Source organism: Lutjanus erythropterus, chromosome 16 (genome assembly GCF_056507025.1).
Source record: "Lutjanus erythropterus isolate fLutEry1 chromosome 16, fLutEry1.hap2, whole genome shotgun sequence".
Classification (NCBI taxonomy): domain Eukaryota; kingdom Metazoa; phylum Chordata; class Actinopteri; order Lutjaniformes; family Lutjanidae; genus Lutjanus; species Lutjanus erythropterus.
Window position 1 is genome coordinate 16,257,574 of NC_139332.1, and position 21,477 is coordinate 16,279,050.

Here is a 21,477-nt window from a genome sequence, read left to right on the forward strand (position 1 = left end):
ATTGTTTTTAAGTTTTTTTTTTTTTTTAATTGTATGCTGGCATTTTCCTACTCAACTTTAATCGCATTTCATCTTGGTGTTTTCTAAGTTTTCTATACACACACACTTTCTCGGCTGCTGCTCAGCCAGTGCATTACCCAGCGTTCACTGCCCTAATATTAAGGCTTCTTGTCCCAGTCCCTGTGACGCTGCCTGTCTGTCCTGCCTCGATAGAATCTCCCAGCTTTCAGCAGCTGCTCGGGCCCCAGCCAGCCAGCAGGAGGGACAGGCAGACAAGAAGTGCCAGAGGAAAGAGAGGGAAAGAGATAGCCCAGGTATCTGCCGATCCTCTCTCTGTTTGTGTGTGTGTGTGTGTGCGTGTGTCTGTGTAGGAACCAAAGGATTATCCCATAGGAGTTAAATGAAGCCTGTCCAAAACCGGGAGCCTCAGCTCAGCTCTTTAAACGCCTTCTGTTGACTGTACTTGCTGTATCAAGAAGGTGGCAGCGGGCCAATAGGCTTGAAATACAGCAGGAAACTCAATAGGCTTGATGATATAGTGTTGTTTACAGTGGCAGACAAGGAGTCATCTTTGTCAGCCAGTCTGTCTTTCTCTGCTTTTCCCACTCTTTTTTTTTCTGTCAGCTTTGCTTGTGAAGCTGCCTCCCTCACCTGCTGCCCAGATCGTTTGCATATGGAGAGACATTTGTCTGACATCTTGTGGTCTGCCATAAGGAGTCTTTTGGAAGTAGTTTCTTTGGCGGTAATAGCTTATGCTTGAATAGCTGGTTTGCGAACAGACAGTTGATGTTACATATCGTGGCTGCGTAAAAACACTATCCATCTATACAGACCTGAGCCAGAAGTCAAGGCTTGGAGCCCCATCACTCTGTCTCTGCTCTCCTTTCTGTTCATCCTTGTCTTTGTTTGCTCTTTCTGAGAGTTTAACGCTTAACCCAATATTATGAGCTAAGCCATCCCTCTGACTGTCTTTCTCCAGGGTGCCAAGGCCTGTTTCCTGCGGGACATCCCCTTCTCAGCCATCTACTTCCCCTGTTACGCCCATACCAAGGCTTACCTCTCTGAGGAGGACGGGCAGATAGGGCCAGGGAAGATGCTGTTTGCTGGAGCGCTTGCAGGTAAAATTCTGTCATCCCTCTACTTATACTCATAACAGAAAAAAAAGAGAACAGTATCAAGAGTAGAGGCAAAAGTTAGTTAACTTACCAGGTAACACTAATAAAACAGTTTCTGCAAGAGTCATACCTGCAGGGTTCTGTGTTAACGGTCAGAAGCACCATGAGCGCTCTCCAGGCTGCTGGTCTTAATGTCACGAACACACTGTATATGTTCACATGAGTATGTGATTGTAATTTGCCTCTTATTTTGTCTGTGGTAAAAATGATTTTTATTCTGAATTGGTGGTGTAACTCATCTGGTAGGCAGCAAAAACAAGCCGTAAACCACTGATCTATTATCACTGATATATTACCACTTTATGAAGTTGACATGGTGGACTTGAGCAAACACGTGGTTACACATCAAAGTAGTTACAGAGCAACATTACGATTCATTTTGGCCACATTCAAACACAATCAGGCACCTGGGGAAAACAGCAGCTACCTCCTTCATTTTGAAGAGTTGTGTGTTTTCATGTGGTGGAAAAGTTGGAATAGAGTCAACTTTTGGAAAAATACAACCCGATGTCATGCTGCGATGGCCAACCACAAGCTGACTGTCCGACTGCCCTACAGCCGACCTGAAGTATCACTGAACCTGGGTGCAAACCAGGGCAGAGTTCATGGACCAAACAGTAATCTCTCAGTTGTGTCCTTGCTTTGCTTACTTTGTGTAACTAGCTTTGACATTTGGGTTTGCAAAATGGCATTATCAAGAAGCTTCCTTTGGTTTGTGTAGATTTTTTTGAGAGAGAAAGAGAGAGAGAGAGCATGCAGCTGTGGTCATACTGAGCTGGTCGCACACAGTGAATTTGTAGAGCTTTTGCTGAGGTCAAAACAACACTAATGAACGAAAATGAATGAAAACAGTAAGCTAAAAGTAGAGCCTGATCGATATTTGTTTTTTGGGGCTGATGTTGATACTGATATTAAAAATAGTACAAAAAAAATTCTCAAATGGATATATTGGCTGTTCTTTTTACAGAATATAATATACAGAATATGCACATAAACATTTTTGTACTTGTGACAGATATATCTAATGGAGGCAGGATATTTTATAGTTTAAGAATAAAATTCATGGTTCAAAATGATATCAAGCAAGTCAAAACAGTAAACTGTCATCAGTATTTGTCATAATTATAAATGACTAAAAATAAAAAGATCAAATATACATTAAATGCTGCCTCTACAGCTAAGAAATAAATATATGGCTTCATATTAGCACATTTCGGACACCAGCATGCAAATAACAATTTAAACTGACAGAGCTGTAAAAGAGCAATATCAGCCTGATAATATTGGTTGGCTGTAGCAGAAAGACATTAAAATGCATTTTAGAACTAAAAGAAACAGCAGAGTCGGGTTATAATCCTTTGGTGGGTTCATCACTACAAGCAAACTCCTTTCACATACAAGCAGTTACATTATCCATTAATATAAAAATATCAATTGCAGCAGTTTTAAAATAGAATTCTATTTTGGGATCAGCCCTGGTGAGACTTTGTCAACTAATGGAAAAAGTCACTTAAATCTGTTAGAATACAACATTTTATTAGCTGTCATCATTGTTACTATGAGTGGATCTCATGATGCCTGGTGTAATCATCTATTACGTGGTTTCTTTGGCATTCATTTGTCTGGACTCTACAATCCCATGTTTTAATAGCTTAGCCTTTTCGAGTGTGTCTTTAACTCTAAAAACAATTTTGTGTTGTAAAAATGTGACCCAGAGCCAGAGGGCTAAAAAGCTGACCCCGAGGCAACACATAGAGCATTAAAGTTTATGAAATGAAATCTTCGGTCAGGTCCAGTTTTGAACAAACTGTGTGAGCAGGTCTCACTCTGCTCTCGCCTCAGTAACAGTAGCAGAGCTCAGAGTTTGGAAGCCAGGCAGCCTCTGACCGCAGGCTCCATGGCGGTAGCTGCTAATTAGAGCGCTGCTCAGTGATTGGGGACTGGGGTTTTGGAGCTCTGCAGCAGGGAAGCGCCTCAGATGCCTGCCAACCAGGCCGGCAAGGAGGCTTTCCAATCCTAATAACATTGTACATGCACACACACACGTGAAGGCAAACATGCCTGTGCATACTTTATGCGTGTTCACCCTGCAAGAATGCATCCAGTTCAGTCTGTAGGTTAGTCATAACAGTGAGGCACCAACATCCACTGATGACTTAACAACTTTATCCTCCGCATGAAAATATGATCTACCCAGAGCAGAGTTTTAATATTGGATTCATCCCTAAAGAAAACAGTAATAACAGACCAGCACTCCCCTGCCAAGTTAAAAGCCTTTACATTTGCATAAAAGACTTAATATTTGTTTTGAATCCTCCGAGATGTGTCAGCAGCACTCTCGTTTTGACGCAGAGGCACAGCACAACACGGAAAAATCATAAATCCTGCCTCGCTCCTCCATTTTTACTCTGGTTTCTCACCACAAGACTGGCAGCCACGGCCCACAGACTCCGAGCTGAAACGAGCCTCATGATTTCTTTATTTTTTTCGTTACTCCGACACATTTATCATCCTTCTTTCACATATATTTATCAGCGGTCGCAGCATTCTGGCAATTAGTGTTTTACAGTCAGCACAGGAAATTGAATTACACGCTCAGTTTGCACAGCATTATTTAGCTAGGCATTACTCTGGTCTGTGAAGAACATGGTGTTGGCCATCTCTAACTCGCATTAGCTCTGCATGTAAGGAAGAGTTATTGAGGGAGTTTTTGGCTTTATTCACTGAGGGGATGTAAGGAATATCCATGTTGTTCAATCCGACTGTTCGTCAATATCCAGACAACTACTGGCCAGATCAGCATGAGATCTGGCATTAATATTAATCGCCTCCAGAGAATGATTGATTTTTGATGAACCATTTACTCCAGCCCAGGGGCCAGGTTAAATATTTTTGTCCATGACAGAGTTAAGACTCATTTACATGTTTCAACTGTACATAGTCGTGTTTAGTTGGAACAGATCTATTAATGATAAACTGATTGGCAGAAAATGAATCTGCAACTATTCTGATACTCAATGTAGGTGTTAAATGTGCACTGGGAGTTTTTGACCACTAGTCTCACAATTGAGTAATGTTTTTTATGAATGTGGGCGACAAGATTCACATCCTGCCTTTGCTTTTAAGCTGTTGCAATGTGTGACAGCTGGTCGCAGTAAGGCCAGAGGTATACTTACTTTTTAACCACACATTTGCGTCGACAATTGGCTGCGTCGTGAATGAAATTGTGCACATACTCGTCAATGTATTACATGTGTTACTGAAGGATTCCACTAGAGGGCACACCAGAGAACTGGGAGTGTATAAGCTAGATGTAAAACATTTACTGTATTATTTTGTGGAAAACTGGTGTCAGTGGACTGGTATTGATAACATTTCTTTAGTAGCTCAGGCATCTGATGGCTGGTGGATTAAAGATGTCATTGGCATGGTCCCCAGTGGTTTTTCCATAATGGTCTATAGACTGGTTTCCATTTAGCTTGTCTTCAAAATCTTCCCCCATTGTTGTTGCTGCTGACATGTCTACTGACCCCTGACAACATCACATCCTCATACTGCCTCTATACTGCCCCTACTGTTAATGTGAGTATTGCATCTTGCAGACATGTATTTATTTGTGAGGATGTGCACAACCAACGCTCCAAACTGATGCAGAATATGGATGCAGCCATCATGTGCACACGAACATGTAGTTCAAAGAGAGTTTATCTCTGGCCTAATGCATCAAGAAATGCAGCACTGCACCAATACTGGAAATGATGAAGGAGGCTACTGGTGAGAAAACAGGAATAAAACATGATATAAAATACTTTTGGATTTGTGATACTGGGCTTTATAGAAAAAAATGACATTATATTCACAAAACAATCTACTGATTAAGAAATGTTTTTGGGGGGTCAGAGTTTCTACATCATCTCTACCTTGTTTCCCTTGTTCTTAAACTTTCCTTTGAAGACCTCTCCTCTCCTCTCCTCTCCTCTCCTCTCCTCTCCTCTCCTCTCCTCTCCTCTCCTCTCCTCTCCTCTCCTCAGTTCAGTGCAGGTGGTCAGTCTCCACCGGGTGCCAGTCTGCTACCTAATGCTGAGTTGATTAGGCTTGCTGAATAGCTCGTTTGGCCGTTACAAAAACCAAGAAGTCAGAGTAAATCGTCAAGAGGGCAGTTGATGGTAATGACCGAGCCATCAATGATTGAGTTCATTCATGGCTGAAGTGGCTGGAGAGGGGGTTCTGCAGTCCCTCCCCTCAGTCAGCCAGTCACTCTCACCGGCACACGGGGCACAGTGTGCATTGCTCTCATTACCGTCCATTGTCTGGCCCTTTTCAAATGGCTGTAAGGAAAGTGGGAGCGAGAGGAAAGGAAGAAAAAGGGTAGAGATTAAATAATGGCCTCGCTGGCGGTATGGATTGGTTGATGGTGAAGTGATAGGAACTGGCCCCTACTTGTGTGCAGTGTATGTATGCGGCAGACTTTGCTGCAGGATGGTCAAGATCCAAAGATGACGTGTTTTAGAGGAGGGAACAAAGAACACTAAAACCACTCGATCATGGTGACACAAGATTTCACTGGCCTGCTGATGGCTGCTTTCTACAATCTCATCTCATTTGTTTGGAACTGATTTTTAAATTTGTGCTTATTTAGAATCAAACACATCTGACGGCGTCATGTGACTAAACAGCTCTTGCGTTTTTTCCCCCCAGGTATGCCAGCGGCCTCTCTGGTGACCCCAGCTGACGTGATCAAGACCAGGCTACAGGTGGCTGCACGCGCCGGTCAGACCACCTACAGCGGCCTGATGGACTGTTTCTGGAAAATTCTCAGAGAAGAAGGACCCCGGGCGTTCTGGAAAGGAGCTGGAGGTAAATGATCACTAAGGCCAACATCATGGGTATCTAGAGCCAGCAATAAACTGGCACCGGCTCTTCATTGGTCACTGCTGAAATACAGATAAACTCCTGGATAAAAAATATCGGTATACGTGTTAATGATAACTTGCATAAACAGCTGACTGAGCTGTGTGTGGACTCACTTGACTACATTTTAAGAAAATGCAGCTAAATACAATAACCCAGGAAAGAAGTTAATTTGTTATTTCTATAAACAATTAATAAGATAACAGTTGAATCTTTCCACATCATTTCTTGTCACATCTTATTATGTCATGCATTTCACCTCTCAGGCTACATACTGGTTTCCTTGCCTTACTGGTGGAGGTTATTGTCCCATATGAAGAGAAAGATCACATAAACTGAAAAAACTGTTAAAAAAATAAGATTTCCAGCATCTCTTCAAAGTTTTTGGAGAAACAAAAAATTCAACACCAATCAAAGACAAGGCAGCAAATGACTGCACTCTTTGTTTTAACATAATTTGGTAAAAATTAATTTGGTAACAGAGAGAGTGTCAGTGTGGAGGAGAAAAAACAGATTTATTCAATGTGCATCTCACTGATAAAGAAAAAGGATTGTATTTTGTTTTTTTATGTTCTTTTTTACTGGGAGCTATGTAATACTCACATATGTTTTCACACCTGTAGTTCAGTTCATTTGGTTCAGACCAAGGAAAAGAATGATACATTATTGCATTTTAATTCTGGTCCGGTTCCTGTTCACACTGGACATTTTACAAACAAACCAAGAGGAGTAAACATGAATTTATACAAACTAACGGGTAACTCGTCGACTGAACAGTTTTGACAGTTGACATCGTGCATCATCATCAGGACTTAGGTGTGGAGGTCAAATTCCAGAGGCTGACAGAAGTTTGTGCAGCACTTTATTGCATCTAATGTGTTTATGTTCTTCATGAAGAAATAACTGCTTACAAGCATTATCAGTATTATTAGACTGCAAATCAACCGCATGTTATGAATACTGTAATGACTAACAGGTAGAGGCGGGACGAAAGGAGGTGTCTTGTACAGTAATGATTCAGGGCTTATTACTGTAGCATCTCTGTCTCACACTTTATAATTGACTTAATGAAATGATACAGTACGAAGAATAGGATACAAGAACAGCAATTTGAACAGCTTTTGACCTGTTAGTCTTAATGATTTGCATAAATATATACATGGCTTATAGTACAGATCAATTCTAAGGTTGCTTGCTGAACAGATTTCATGATCATCAGATGGGTTCATTTGTCGTTAAGCTTTTGAAACCAGGCTAAAATCACATACCTGCTATCATAAAATCCTGTGGTCGGTTCGTTAACACTACGTGCACCAGAGTCCGCTCGGAAGCGTACCGAGTCCTAAACGATCTTGGTCCAGTTGTTTTGTCTGCACTTGGATTCAAATGTCAGCTTTCACACGAATGAACTGCACCTACCTGGTAAACACACCGGAGTTCATATTAACCAAACCAAACAGGTTAGGTGCAAAGGCACTCTTAATTAGATAAAGAGATGAGGACAAAATCTCTTTATCAGGATACGCTTTAGCCGTGTAGCATTTCTTTTCATTCTGTGTTTCAGTGCACAATTTATTCAAATGAAGTATGTAGAAGTACAAAGTGTTATTTTAATTTGCTTATGTATGTGTGTAACTTGATGTTGCATGTCATCGTTCTGTGTTATGCTTAAAAAATAGCAGTGTATTGTAATCCCAAGTGGGATGAGCCAAATTTTTGATTTTATTTTATATAGGTTCAAAAGTCAGTAACTAAATGCTTCACGCAACAGAGACTGAGGACAGCTGAAGTCTGTAGCGTGGCCCTTTATATTGGGGCTGTGCAGAAGTCGTGCTTATTACTGAGGAGAATGGAGGTGAGAGCATCATATCCTGTAAGCCGCGTCCTTGAAAAATATAAAGGATGTACGTTTGTAAGTGACTGGACTTAAGTGACGACCTTGCAGTCAGAAATCCTCAGACGATCTGTAGGCAGTGACATCTCTGGTTGTCTGGTATCGTTAGACTAAGATTCATGTAAACATACAGACATTAACTTCATTAACTGTTTTGTTGGTGCCTCTGACTTGACGTCTCCTCTGGAATTAAAGTTTGATTATACATTTTTGTAGATTAGCGTCCATATAAATCTAAGTAAACACATTTGTTCCCTTCCTGCAGCTCGTGTGTTCAGATCCTCGCCTCAGTTTGGAGTGACCTTGGTGACCTATGAACTCCTGCAGCGCTGGTTCTACATCGACTTTGGAGGACAGTAAGTCTCATTCTTTCTTACCAACCTTCCAACAAGAGTAGTTACCTCTTTTACTTTGTTTTTACAGTCATTACAAAACTCTACACCGCCTCTCCCCCCAATCTACCAGTGAAACAATACAAAACACATATTTCTTCTTGCTGCTTTGTTTTTTTTAAAGAATACTGCAGCTAGTTCATCCTATTATCATCCTGTGTCTCCTTCTAGAACAATAGGGTTAATTTCATTTAGCTGCTGCTGGTGCGTGTCCTCCCTCCTCTACTGGAGTGAAAGAAATGCCACAAGACCAAAAATAATTTCTGTGCACATTAGACTGAAGCCCTCACTCGAAGCTCTGGATGTGCCAATTTTCTCAAACTCGAGAGTTTTCCTGCACGGTGATAAGGGCAGGCAGCAGCACCCATTTGACTTGTACATGTACTTTCATATGTACTTTTACATTTTTCACTTCTGGGAGTGAAACGGCTCATTTTCCTCCTCAAAATAGGTCACTCTCAGGAATAATTCAGTCCTTTTTCTGAAGTTAAAAAGGTCCAGTGGGTAAAGAGAGGTGATGAACCTCTCCAAATGACTGAGAAAAAGGCTTCTTTTAATGGACAGCTGCGTTGCACATGCATGTTTTCACTGGATGGCTCACGACTTTTACATGAAGCTGCTTCTCTCCCAAAGACTGGTACTGAAACAAAATCAACTGCAGATCCCGTGAAGATATGTTGTGGTTTAAAGTGAGTTGATCTGTCCGTGTTGGCAGTGAATCAGAAATCAACAAGGGATTTGATTTAGTTCTGCTCTATTGTACCAATGTTTAACTTTAGATTCTTTAGATTTTAATAAAATAATAAAACTTGTGTCTGTGCACGCTCCCTTTCTCTTCGGTTTGGTTGAATATTTTGTTCTGTGTTTATGTTGTTTAACTTTTCTAAACCGCACCAACAAAGATAAATTTAATCTAAGATTAGTTCTACTCAGAGTTTAGCAGAACTAAAAGTAAAAGTATTAAAACTTAAAAACTTTAAAACTAAGCACTAACTGAGCTCTGTTGCACTAAACTCAGTTTGGATCCAAGTTTATTAAACCAAAATTAAATAGAGTTTAATCAACATGCAGATGATTGTTTATCCAAATTAAAATAAATAAATAACTGAATATTTGAGTACTGTTGGAAACTAGTAATTATAGAAGAGCTGGGAAAACAGTTAACTTTTGGCTGCTCTGTATTCCTCAACGAAACATTCAATTGTAATGTTAACTAAGAAGTTAACAAAATGTTACCTTATTTGCTAGCTAACATTAGCAAAAAAGTTAACACTATGTAATTGATTGTTAGCTAACATTAGCTAAAAGTTAAGAAAATAATAACGTTGTTAATTGTTAAATGTTAAAAATTGTTGAGCTCGCTAATAAGATAGTTAGCCTGGTTAGCCTACTCATGATGGCTCGGCAGAGAAGCTCTAGTGTCTCCTCTGTTGAGAAAAACATTTTAAACTTTGAACTTAAAGGAGTAACTTGATTATTTTGTCCATCCATTGCAAAAAGGAAGCTATTTTAAAAGTTAAACCTCCTGGATCTCATTTTAAATTGGAGTTTAAAGTTTTGGTGCAACAGAATTAAATCTAATCTAGATTTAGAGTCAAAACAAAACTGAGGTTTAAATCCCATCTTTCTTAATTTTAAGCTAGTTTAAAAGTTGGTGCAACATAATTTAAAGTTAAATCAAGAGGGTTTAAAAATGAGTTCTTTATAGTGTAACCCAGTCTTAATCTGCCACTCTCACCTTTCTCTCCCTCTTTCCCTCCTCTCTCTCTCTCTCTCTGCCTCTGGCTTCCTCCCCCGTCTTTCTTTCTCTCTCACTCCACACCGCAGAAAGCCGGCTGGCTCGGAGCCCACCCCCAAGTCTCGGATCAGCCTGCCGGCGCCCAACCCCGACCACATCGGAGGCTTCAGGTTGGCCGTGGCCACGTTCGCTGGCATCGAGAGCAAGTTTGGACTCCATCTCCCACGCTACACGGTGGCGGCGGCGGCGGCAGCAGCAGCAGCAACAGAAGTGGCAGGCCCCTCCAAAGTGAGCACCCCCTGAACCTCCACATGTGTGTGGAGGGGAAAGTTAAGAGAGGGCTTGAATGTTTTCCATCAAGTCATTGTTTGTAGTATTTTAAGTTAAAATTTTTCTTCTTATAATCATATATATGGTAGTCGATATGCAGCCATATGGATTAGTGAGCCAATTAGCACGGGTACTCGTGCACTATTTATTTTACCTTTGACGTTGTATAGAGTTGTATTATAATGTGGTTTTGTTTCATACAGTTCAGCTGGTACAGTATATGCACACAGGCAGCAGGAGAGCTGGCAGTAGTTTAAAGGAATAGTTCAGATTTTCTGAGACGGGGTTCAGTGGGATACCTACTGAAACATAAGAGTATTACCTACAATAGACAGGGGATGGCACGCTCCCAGTTTGGAGAATCAGTGGGAGTACTGGTGCAGGAAGCAAAGCATTGAACTGCTGTGGACAGAGTCAACATCAGTTTAAGAGTTTGCAATACTTAGAATGTTTCCACTGTTTTATTTTGCCATCAGACATCCTTCCCTGATGGGAAACTGCTGTTATATAAGCTAAATATCACTTTCTCCAAAACAACCAGACTCCTTTGGCAAAAGCAGTCATTTTACCTTGTAGAACCAAGAGTTGCTGGTGTACCGCTGCCTCGATCTGTTTGTTCTGTCTGTAGTTAGTGTTATTGTGTAATTTTACTGGAAGTTTTAAGCCACACAGTAATACAAACAAACTAACTGGTAGAGACAGCACTTATATGCAAAATAACACAGTGAAAATATTGAAACCCCACTTCAAATAATCTGAACTGTTTATTTAGCTGCTTACTGTTTTGGGGGAAAAAACTACACAAATTTGCAGCTTTTTCCAGTGTCTTCCTTTTGTTGCTTTACAATCGAAAGCACATTCCTCATATGATCACATAGCTGGCTAAAAAAAACAAACTAATTATAAATGTTGCACTTCTGTATATATGAGAAATCCAGATACATATTTTCATATATATATGGCTATTTTTGTCCTGAGTTGCAATAGTGTGCTGATTTGATTGTCCACAAGAATATGACCAAAAAGTACTTGAATGTAAAGACACTGACTGTACACGATGTTTACTGTTGTAAGATGTTTGGTTTCAGGTTTAAATGTAAGCAGATGTGTAAATATGTGAGGGACAGCTGGCACCAGCTGCACCTCTGCGGCGTGTCACGACTGAGTATTTAAGTCTGTACAGAGCAGAGAATGTAGGCATTACATATGGTGTGTAATAACGTGCCTTACTGTACGTATGGCAGCAACATGTGTTCTGAGAGTAAAAATAAACTTATATTAGTAAACTGAGCGTGTGCTGGAGTTTTTATTTTCATTTCCATTTGAACAGAGGTGACACACGTACACACATTCTTTACTCAAGTAGTAGTAGCGATACTAAAGTAGAAGCACTGATTCAACTTACTTACTCAAGTACAAGTCAAAGTGGCCCTGTGAAGGACATTTCTACTTGCTGTTTTTGTTTGTGTTGTCGTTTTCATTTTGTTAAGCCTTTTAGGTTGTTTTCGTCATTTTTTTGGCTCAAGTCCATCAGTTTACATCGTTACATCAGTTTTGTTTTGTTACATATTTTACGTTGTTTTTGTTTTGCTACACCTTATACGCTGTTTTTATGTCATTTGCGTAGTTTTTGTTATGTCTGTCCTGGCAAATACACCAAGGAATCATCTTTTCTCTGCGTTATTGTCCCAGGCTGAAACCAGTTTTGATATTGAGAAAGTGGCGTGTAATAGATACAGACTTTGAGTTAAAATATAGGTTGTGAAAGAAAAAAACTTGTCAAAAAAAGTTCCATCTCTGCAGTTGAATGCTGCCAGGAAAAAAGCAAAACAAGAGTTCATCAGCTACGCTTTAATAGCAAACATAGCCAGTTTGACAGCGAGCAGTCTGCAGTACAATATACCTCTTGATAATTGTTACAGTTCATTAAAGAATATACAGTTGTTGCTCTCGTTCAGAACAAATAACAAAGTGCCAATACCACACTGGATTCAGTTTCTGACACCCTGAAACACTGACATAAAGCAGCCACAAAGCCCCACGTGTGAAAACGTCACCATAACAACTCCCATGTTTTTATGCATCTGGAATATTTCAGTAATGTGTCGCATGCAGGCATAATACAGAGAAAAGAAGCACAACATAAAGTGAACATGACGTTTTGTAAACAATACATGACTAGTCTATGGACCCTGCTTTCATTTTACGGTAGTGCAAAGCATCGTTACAGTACACATATCTTCATAAGGCTATAAGACTGCCACTTTGTATATACTGTAGGCTCACGAGTCGCAAGCAACACATCACCGTAAACCTTTAAACAAATAAATAAGGGCGGACAAATCAGTAGAGGTCAACAGTTTACCCATTAATAGACAGTTTGCATTTACAGGAGAGCAAATGCAAAAAATACAGTTTGGACCAGACAGGAGCTGTACATGAAGGTGAAGAAACGAAACAAAACTGAGTGCACATGCTGCTACAGTGACACCGATAAAAGCACACCAGGTCTTTGATCCCCTCCACTTTGGTTTGGAGTCCTGCTCTATGAAGCCAGCTCCATAGGCCCCTCCTCCTCGCCGTCCGCCCGGTTAGCACGGATCTCCATCAGGGTACGAGCGAAGCGTCCCCAGTCATCGGTGTGAGCCACCGACAGCTGCAACAAACATCAGAGAAACACGGGTACATCAAGAGCTGGGTGGACACATCTGCATGTATATAATCGCCACATCTGGATGTCTGTTTGGTAAGTTGGAATTTGAGCGTTCCAGTCTGAAATTTCAGCTGAAATGCGCCCTCAATTTGATTTTCGAATTGAGGAAAGTAAGAAGAACCTCGTCAACCCTGAACTCAAGATCTACTCTGAGCATCAACAGTATGTGAAAACTGAAGTAATACACTGTTTTTGGCACTTCTGTCTTTTGTGTCTCACTAAATCAGTCACACACACAGTACTGTACATTTCTATCTGCAAACATGCTGCTATGGTGTACATCTGCGCAAAATACCGTAAGGTTAATAGAATGTATTGCCAAGTGTGTTAACCAAATTTCATGGAAATTTATCTATTAGTTGTCAATACATTTCACTCCAAAACAGAAAAGTTGGGTTTCCTGTCTACTGTATATCAAATTTACTACCGTTGTGCAGTTATTACGTGCTGACTCATCAGGATAAGCAGTAGGTGGTGCCAGTTCTCAGTCAGAAAACTATCATACCATCGCAGAGGAAGAGGACACAACAGGACGACATGATTAAAAGAGCGCCATTCAAACGTCAAATGGTGAAAAACAATGTCTAAATCATGATGGAAATGTGACATGCTCTGTTTGACTCATGTATTAATGTGAGTAAGGTTTCATCAGATCTGTGTGGATGCGATGAGGAAACAGCTGATCAGTCACATGAGTCATGAGTTAAAAATTCACTAAGTCAGAAAAAGCATCTCGATCGCCCTCTGTTGGCCGTCTTCAGTATAAATCATAAACACAGCCCCCTCTATTTTAACAGATAGGATGTGGGCTAAACCAAAACATCAAAGTACACGTCAAATAAATTTCTCTCAAGATCGTCTCTGTCATTTCACATAGTTCATTTCACACTGACGTATACTTAAGTATACATTTTTCTGGTCAGTTTGGTTTTAATTAGTTATTTGATACTATAAAAGTGCGCAAAACTACCGCGCAGACTCCAAATGACGTCACCAGAGCAAGATGACAGCGCTTGTATCTGGAATATTTTGATTTCAGTGGGAGGAGTCGGAGCTGCATCATCATCCATCTTTATTTGCAGTCAGTGGCTGCCAACAATGTGACCCAGCATCCTGGGTTCATCTAACTGGGCAGGTTTGATAAGAAAATAACAAACAGGATATGGAGACGTAACGTAACAGCTTCTGTTTTTTTTTTCCCTCCTACATGTCAAAAATGGAATTCTGCCAACACCTCCTGTCTTACAGAAACTCAGGACACACCACACTACACACTTACGATGGTAGAGGCCTCAGTGATCGATGACTGTCAGCCATCAGACGAGGCAAAAAATTCCTTTGAACTGCACTATAATGGGGCTGTTCTAATACAGCGTGACTGAAGTGAACATAGTTCCCCTTTAAAAGTCGAGTTCGAGTCGTGCACTGTGGGAGTCACAATGAGTGGGACAGAATCCGCGGCCGCCACCCAAGCTGTCTGCAACCGCTTTGCATGACCAGGCTGTAATTAAACAGGAACCAGGAGGAGGGAAGCAACCATTTTGAACCCCCTTCACCACCCCCAAACCCCCCACAGAGCTGGGCTGGCCGCAGCGGGGGGCTCTGCCACAGCATCATGTATATGGTGCCTGAGTGACTTCAGCATAAGCAGCGTTTTAACAGACGACAAGAGGCTCGAGTGTCAGTGGAACGCTGTTGGACTTTTGTATTGTCAGGCTTTTAAAAGCAGCGGGAACAAAACATTAAGCCACTGACCCTGATCTGCTCAAGTTTTGTCTCATGGACGCCATCTGAGAGTCTTTTTGTTTTATGATTTGGACTTTCCACTCAGAGCAACACCAGTAGACGACGAATCAAAACAGTCCTAATCCCTGCTGATAAATTACACAAAACCAATTTGTAGTGAGTAAAATAATACTGAAATATAAGTATTTTGCTTTCCTGGAAACGTCTCAAGGGTCTCTGTTGGTTTGGAACTGCTGGCATGTCTTTTTTTTTTTTTCATATGCTGTTCCTAGTTTTAGCGATGTGGGGGGAGTTCCTCGTGAAGTAAATACCCGCATCACCACCACCACACACACATACACACACTCGTCTTTGGAGTCGTAAAAACCTTTTCAACCCGGCTCATTTTTATTGATGACTCTTCGTTACCATCAACCCAGCGCGGAGGCCACCAGCTCAGCCCGAGCCTCCATCCAACTCACCACACAACAAAAAGACACTAAAATTAGCCGCGCGGCTAGGCTAACGCGCCCTCACATGGGGATCCTAACCAGAGCCCTCCAAACATGAGAGAACATAACGGGCTCAGGCAGGGGTGGTTGGCCGCTTTGTGGTGATGGCAGAGTCATGTGGAGGCCGTTTTACAGGGACACGAAAGAGGGAGGGGAGAATAAAAAAAAAAAAAATCACACACACACATCCATGCCAACGCTGACAGTTGGGTAAACATACAGGCTCAAAAGACCTAAAATGGTTGGCTGTGGTGTTTATGGAGGTTTGACTGTGAAAAAATGCACTTTTTTCAGCTCTTATAGTACATACCTTGCACCAAAGTCAATTTATAGTTTGTATATATTTGTAGAGTCGTGATTCAGTGACAGTGATTTCACTATTTGCAGCAGTTCTTCCCACCACATGACTTTGGTACAAGCAGTCAAGAGGGAGGCAATACTGATGTTTCAGTTAGCAATGTCAGTAACTCAGATTTCAGGCACTAAAATCTCTCAATCTACTGTAGTACAACTTAATTGCAATGGTGCAATAAATTTTGGTCATTGTAGTTCACTCATGCTTTTGGCACCTAGGGTGTAATTAAATCTTGATTGTCTGAAAACGAAACCCATGAGAACCAGCAGCTGCATGCATCACAACGCTCAAAGTGAATCCAACAACAATGTGCTCGAAAGATTTTTTTTTTTTAAACCAGAGCAGGCTGCCAAAATATTAACATTATATGAGAAACACCCGAGTACAACACTGTTTAAAATGTCACAGTTATTAATTCTCTAATGATTAAGATTATAACTGGAAAAATAAGTGAGTGCTCACTCTGCCTTTATTTCTGAGTACCAAAGAAACAGATTCTGCTCAGTCATGTTTTTGCTTTACAGCATTTTACTTTTAATAGTTTCTACACATTTTCCATTTCAAAATTCCACACTTTTCCAGACTCAGATTTTCAGACTACATTTGACATATCTGAGTACAAACAGCTAATTTATTCAGTTCCTCCAGGATTTTGCAGGATTTTGTGTCCTACAATGTTTGGTTCACAGTAGTTGTGATGCATATTTTGAGGTTGTCAGATTGAGATTATAGTATCGTGAAAAATGCAAAAAAAAAAACAAAAAAAACAAAAAAACAAAAAGCAGTGATTTTTTTTTGTTTTGATTTTTTTTGTTTGTTTGTTTGTTTTTTTGAGTGTTCTAAATTACCTTTGCAAAAAGCCTCAGGATTACAAAAATCCAAACAAAATATGCTGTATTTCTAAATGAAGAAGTGCACCAGAGAAGCAAAATCTCTTTTTTTGGCTCAAACTGAGTCAAAACAGCAAAACAATACAAACTAGAAGTGCATGGATATAGTTATAGTTATAGATACAGACACAGACAGATGTCCATAATAAGGACAAACCTTGTGTTATTTTCAGTGCCTATAATTCAATAAAAAATAAACAGTGTGTTCATTGAGACTTGCATGTATGAGGTTTGCATGGGGGACTGCTAAGGTTAGTGCAACTCAGGAAACTATGATGACTGGTTAAATTTTAGCAAAAGTTGCAGTGATTGGACAAAATTGCTTGGTCACAGAATTCACAGGGATTAGCTGACTTTGCCTTAACTGTTGCGATCACAACTTCCTGTAAGGATTGTTATGTAAATGCATAGTTTTGAAAACCTACTGTTAACATGTATGTTACATTCTGACACCATATGCTATTTTGTTGTTAAATAATTGCCAGAAGATTGTAGCTCACACAAATTAATTACCCCTACATAAAAGCTGTACGACAACCCACTGTCAAACATCTCTGCCCAAAGAGGAAGTCAACTAACCAGTGCTACCTATACTCATATTGTTTTCGTATAACATGATAAATAAGAACCAAAAATGAGTTGAACAAAATGAAATAATTAAATCTTTATGGCGCCTGTGCAGCCTCATTTATTCACTGTGTCCCTGGAAATGACGATGACCTATAAAGGTACAGTTTCCTTACGCAGAAATCTACTTACTGTTAAGACAAGCTTAATATTTGGTCATTTGTGATGCTTGGTATAAATGTAATTCAGATATTGGGGCATTTTCTTTCAAACTGACTTTTGGATGTCTGGATTTAGTACATTTTAAGGCAATGATCAATGTATTTTTAGAAGCTCTGAATTTTATGTTTTAGAAAACAGAATAAGGGCAACAGTCTGTAAACATAAATATTTTTCTCACACTCATACACATAAATACGCATAAACTGCTAAAAATCAAATTCCATACTTTTCCATACTGCACAGGAAGTCTGTTTGAAATACATGATCATCATGGGTACCTCTCCAGTGTCGTAGATCCAGACTCTGCCCTCCGAGTCGCCCACGGCCACCTCCTTCCCTCCTGACGACCAGCGGACCCTGTTGAGGGCCGACGCGCCCTCAATGGTCACACTGGCGGTCGGTACCTGGCGGACATCCATAAAGTATTCAAGCATTTAGTATTAGTATCCAAATGTTATTATGTGATACTGTAAACTTCTCATCTACCACAAACACATTTCAGTTTCAATCCAGTTCAGTTTAAATTTATTCTCAAAGCAGTTAATGTACATTTCGTTATCAAGATTTGAAAAAAAAAACTGACCATGAACACTACTTCATGGTCGGAAGACCAGCGTAAACACTGGTTAAATAAACTTATAGTCATGCAAATAAGACGTCTACATGTAAACTGTGATGTTTAGTAAACAACATATTGAGACAAGGAGCTGGCAGCTCCAGAGGACCTACAGCACACTGGACAGTGTGGGAAAGAAGTTAAATACTATGTGAGCCTCTAAAGAGGCACATAAACCTTTAATACATCCATCCAAATCACAATACCTCCAGTCTGCCGCCTTCAGGCAACTGGTGATAAAACTATTTTTTTCAATCAGTTAGTTGCAGCTATTTGTGTTTGAATTTGAAATTTTATATTTTCCTTTCATTGATGAATACAACCTGCTGAATGTAAATGAGTGAGTTTATAAGTTCCTCACCAGCTTCCTGGATACTAAATTTCTTCTATTTCTGAATAAAACTCACTGAAATAAAGATTTACATTTACACCACGTCTCTTGAGTCCTCATTTCTTTTTATTTCATGACCCTAATTGCAGCTCAACTTATTCCTCTTAATGTTTATTGTAAAATGGGAGCATTATACCATTACAGTCTAATTTACAGAACAAGTTGACTACATTAAACACAACTTTATCCAAATACTCTGGAGGTTAGACAAACATAGCTGTCAAATTTACAGCTTCTCATTCAAATGTGGACACACACGAGGCTATTTACTGTATAATAACAGCATTCATGTTTGCTGTTGTGGGCGAACCAACAATCTTTTTCAGTAAACAGCAGCGCTCGCGTTGCACCTTTAAAAACCTAAAACCATCTGCAGTGTTTCCATAAACTGTTCCTGACATGTGGCAGGCGAGTCTGACACATGTCACCAGTGGAGACAGAGGCCTTGGCATCATGTCGCCTCACACACCGAGCTGCTGCGTATTTAAAGCAGCGCTAACCACAGACTGACTGCCATTAGCCTGCTAGCTTCCACCGCTCCGCCCGAGTAGATCTGAACTGAGCGCTTTAAATTGGCTGTATGTGTGTGTCTGTGTGTGTGTGTGTGTGTGTGTGTGCTGGAAATGAGAACCAGGCGTGCTCCACTGCTCCGTTAGTGTTGTTATGACTGTGTGTTTTTAATATGACGGCAACAATGGAAGTCTGTTGCTATTAGACTGACTGTGTATGAGTGAGTGTGTGTCCATGTGTTTGGTACATCCGTCCATGTGTTTGTGTGTGTGTGTGTGTGAGTAAATGTTTCTCATAAAGCACATTGTTAGCCGAGTCAGGCCGTCAATAATGAACTCTTCCTCTGTCGGTGAAAAGGCTGCTGTTGGGGGAACCATGGGAAACATGTCATCTGTGCAGCAGAGGGAGAAGACGGCGGCGAGTGTTGGGGTTAAAAGACGAGACGTGATGACGGAGTTGTAACATAAAATCCTGAGGGATGAGTTGTGAATTTTATATATGGACTGCGAGGTAGAAGAAGAGTGAAAGATTATCATGAAAGAGGGAGGAGAGTATCTGTAGAGACTTGTATTAAGGTTGAAGGCACTGTGGGTGTTGTCTCCATGGAAACCAAGAGTGAAGGAGAATGGAGGATCCTTTTATCACTACTTTTACCTGAGTGATCAAAGGCTTGGTCCCCACTATCAGAGTTGTAAAAAAGTATGGTTTTCAGACTCACGGCTCAAGATGTTTTTTCCCCATAATGCAACTTTTTCTTCCTTAAAGGAGTAGTTGAATGTTTTGGAAAATACGCTTTCTTGTCGCATGAGAACTAAATGTGAAGCTACAGCCAGAAGATGGTTAGCTTAGTTTAGTATGTCTCTATCTGAAGTTAAAATATACGTCTACCAACAACTCTGATTGTTTCCATTATTTAAAAGACCAGTTTGTGGGATTCAGTGGCATCTAGCGGTGAGCTTGCAAACTGCAAACACCTCGCCTCACCCTCCCCTTCCAAGCGAGTAAGAGAACCTCTTATGAGTGCAATACTTGTGCAAAACATGAGAGGCCGTATTTACAGCCTTGTTGGATTTGTCTAGTCTGGACTACTGTAGAAACATGGCGGTGCAACATGGCAGTGTCCATGGAAGAGGACCCGCACCATTCTACGGTAACAAAAAAGATTCTTATTTTCAGGTGACTATACACTAATAAAAACACACTTCTGAATATTATATTCTGTTTCTGATGTACTTTGCCAACAGATCCCTGCAAGGCTTTCACACTGGACCTTTAAAAGAATAGGTAAACATTAACCTGTTATTATTAATTTGTTTAATCCATACAAAGGTGTAAAAACTTTAGAGGTGCCAGTATGTGGATTTTGTTTCCTTTTTTTTTTCCTTTTTTAACACTATTTATATTGTGCTATTAACAGTTGAAACTTGTAAAACTCAACCCTCCACATGACATACCATACAAAGTATTAGATTTAGAATTATACATTTAACAACATGTCTTAAAATACAAATGTACAGTACACAGTCTTACTAACAAAGAAAATAAAATCTGGTATCAATCTTCTTATCTAATTTTTAGCAGGAAAGCTTCACTTATTTCTCAAAATGTCAAACTATTCCTCTAATCAATAAGAAAATATGCATGATAATTCAGTTGAGATTTCTAATCTTTTGGGAAAATGTGTGTAATTTATTTTGTTTCACACTGTATATTTATTAGACTTTATTCAATATTTCATAACTTTAATTGAACAATAAGATGACGTTTCCCTCACTGGCCTCAAATGCTCTCCTCTGAAAATAAATGTCACCCCACAGCAGTGAGAAACTCAACCCCTGAACTTTCTCCTTTTTACGACTTTCATCTCCAGCATGGGACTGTGGACTGAGGGCTCGCGGTCTCCTGCACATCTGTGTACTTCACTGATGGGACAGCGTGTGGGAGGCAGATGAGAGGAGGCGGTGGGGTCCTGAGGTTGCCTCAACGTTGGACAGAGGTTGCAGGAATGTTCGTGGGACGTCTGGGTGGGAGCCGCGGATGAGGAGATGACACTAAAATCTGATTTAAAGCGAGGGCTGTGGGAAACGCCCACAGGGGAATCTTGAATTTTGTGTCTGTGTGTGTGTGTGTAGGGAGGGATGTGGAGGGGTTGGTGGTGGTGGTGGTGGGGGGGGGGGGGGGGGGGGGGGGGGTTGATGGGAGGGAAAAGGCTTGGGTGTTTGGTTGTGCGGTTCGGGCTCTGACCCAGGAACAGGCCCTGAGGACACCAAACACACACGCACATCAACACACAAAGAGACGAGCAGAAAACACGCCCAGAATGACCTATATTCACACACACCTCAGTGTCGTTGTTGAGGTTCCACAGGTCCAAGCGACCCATGCCATCCACAGCGGCGAAGATCGCGGGGTGCACAGGCGACCACATGACGTCATACACATAGTCGGCGTTGTCCTCAAATGAGTACAGAGGTTTGTTGTGCTGCAAGAGAGAAAGAGGATAGTTATATAAGAGTGTACGTCTGAGATGGTGTGA

The 21,477-nt window shown here is 40.7% G+C and overlaps 2 protein-coding genes across 13 annotated transcripts in view; one reads left to right on the top strand and one right to left on the bottom strand.

The window, feature by feature from the left end:
* Positions 1-11,731, top strand: part of slc25a13 (solute carrier family 25 member 13) — a 67,651-nt gene extending 55,920 nt beyond the window's left edge. Inside the window, exons 15-18 of the mRNA XM_084739447.1 lie at positions 980-1,118; positions 5,874-6,032; positions 8,246-8,336; positions 10,200-11,731. Of these exons, the coding sequence (XP_084595573.1) occupies positions 980-1,118; positions 5,874-6,032; positions 8,246-8,336; positions 10,200-10,413 (603 nt within the window). The 3' untranslated portion in view covers positions 10,414-11,731. The remainder of the gene's footprint in view (positions 1-979; positions 1,119-5,873; positions 6,033-8,245; positions 8,337-10,199) is intronic.
* A 545-nt stretch (positions 11,732-12,276) lies between these two features.
* Positions 12,277-21,477, bottom strand: part of dync1i1a (dynein cytoplasmic 1 intermediate chain 1a) — a 73,220-nt gene continuing 64,019 nt past the window's right edge. For all 12 annotated transcript variants that reach the window (XM_084738999.1, XM_084739005.1, XM_084739000.1 and 9 more), the window contains 3 exons: positions 21,283-21,423; positions 17,703-17,828; positions 12,277-13,096 (listed from right to left, as the gene is read on the bottom strand). In XM_084738999.1, coding sequence (XP_084595125.1) covers positions 12,986-13,096; positions 17,703-17,828; positions 21,283-21,423 — 378 coding nt within the window. In that variant the 3' untranslated portion in view covers positions 12,277-12,985. The remainder of the gene's footprint in view (positions 13,097-17,702; positions 17,829-21,282; positions 21,424-21,477) is intronic.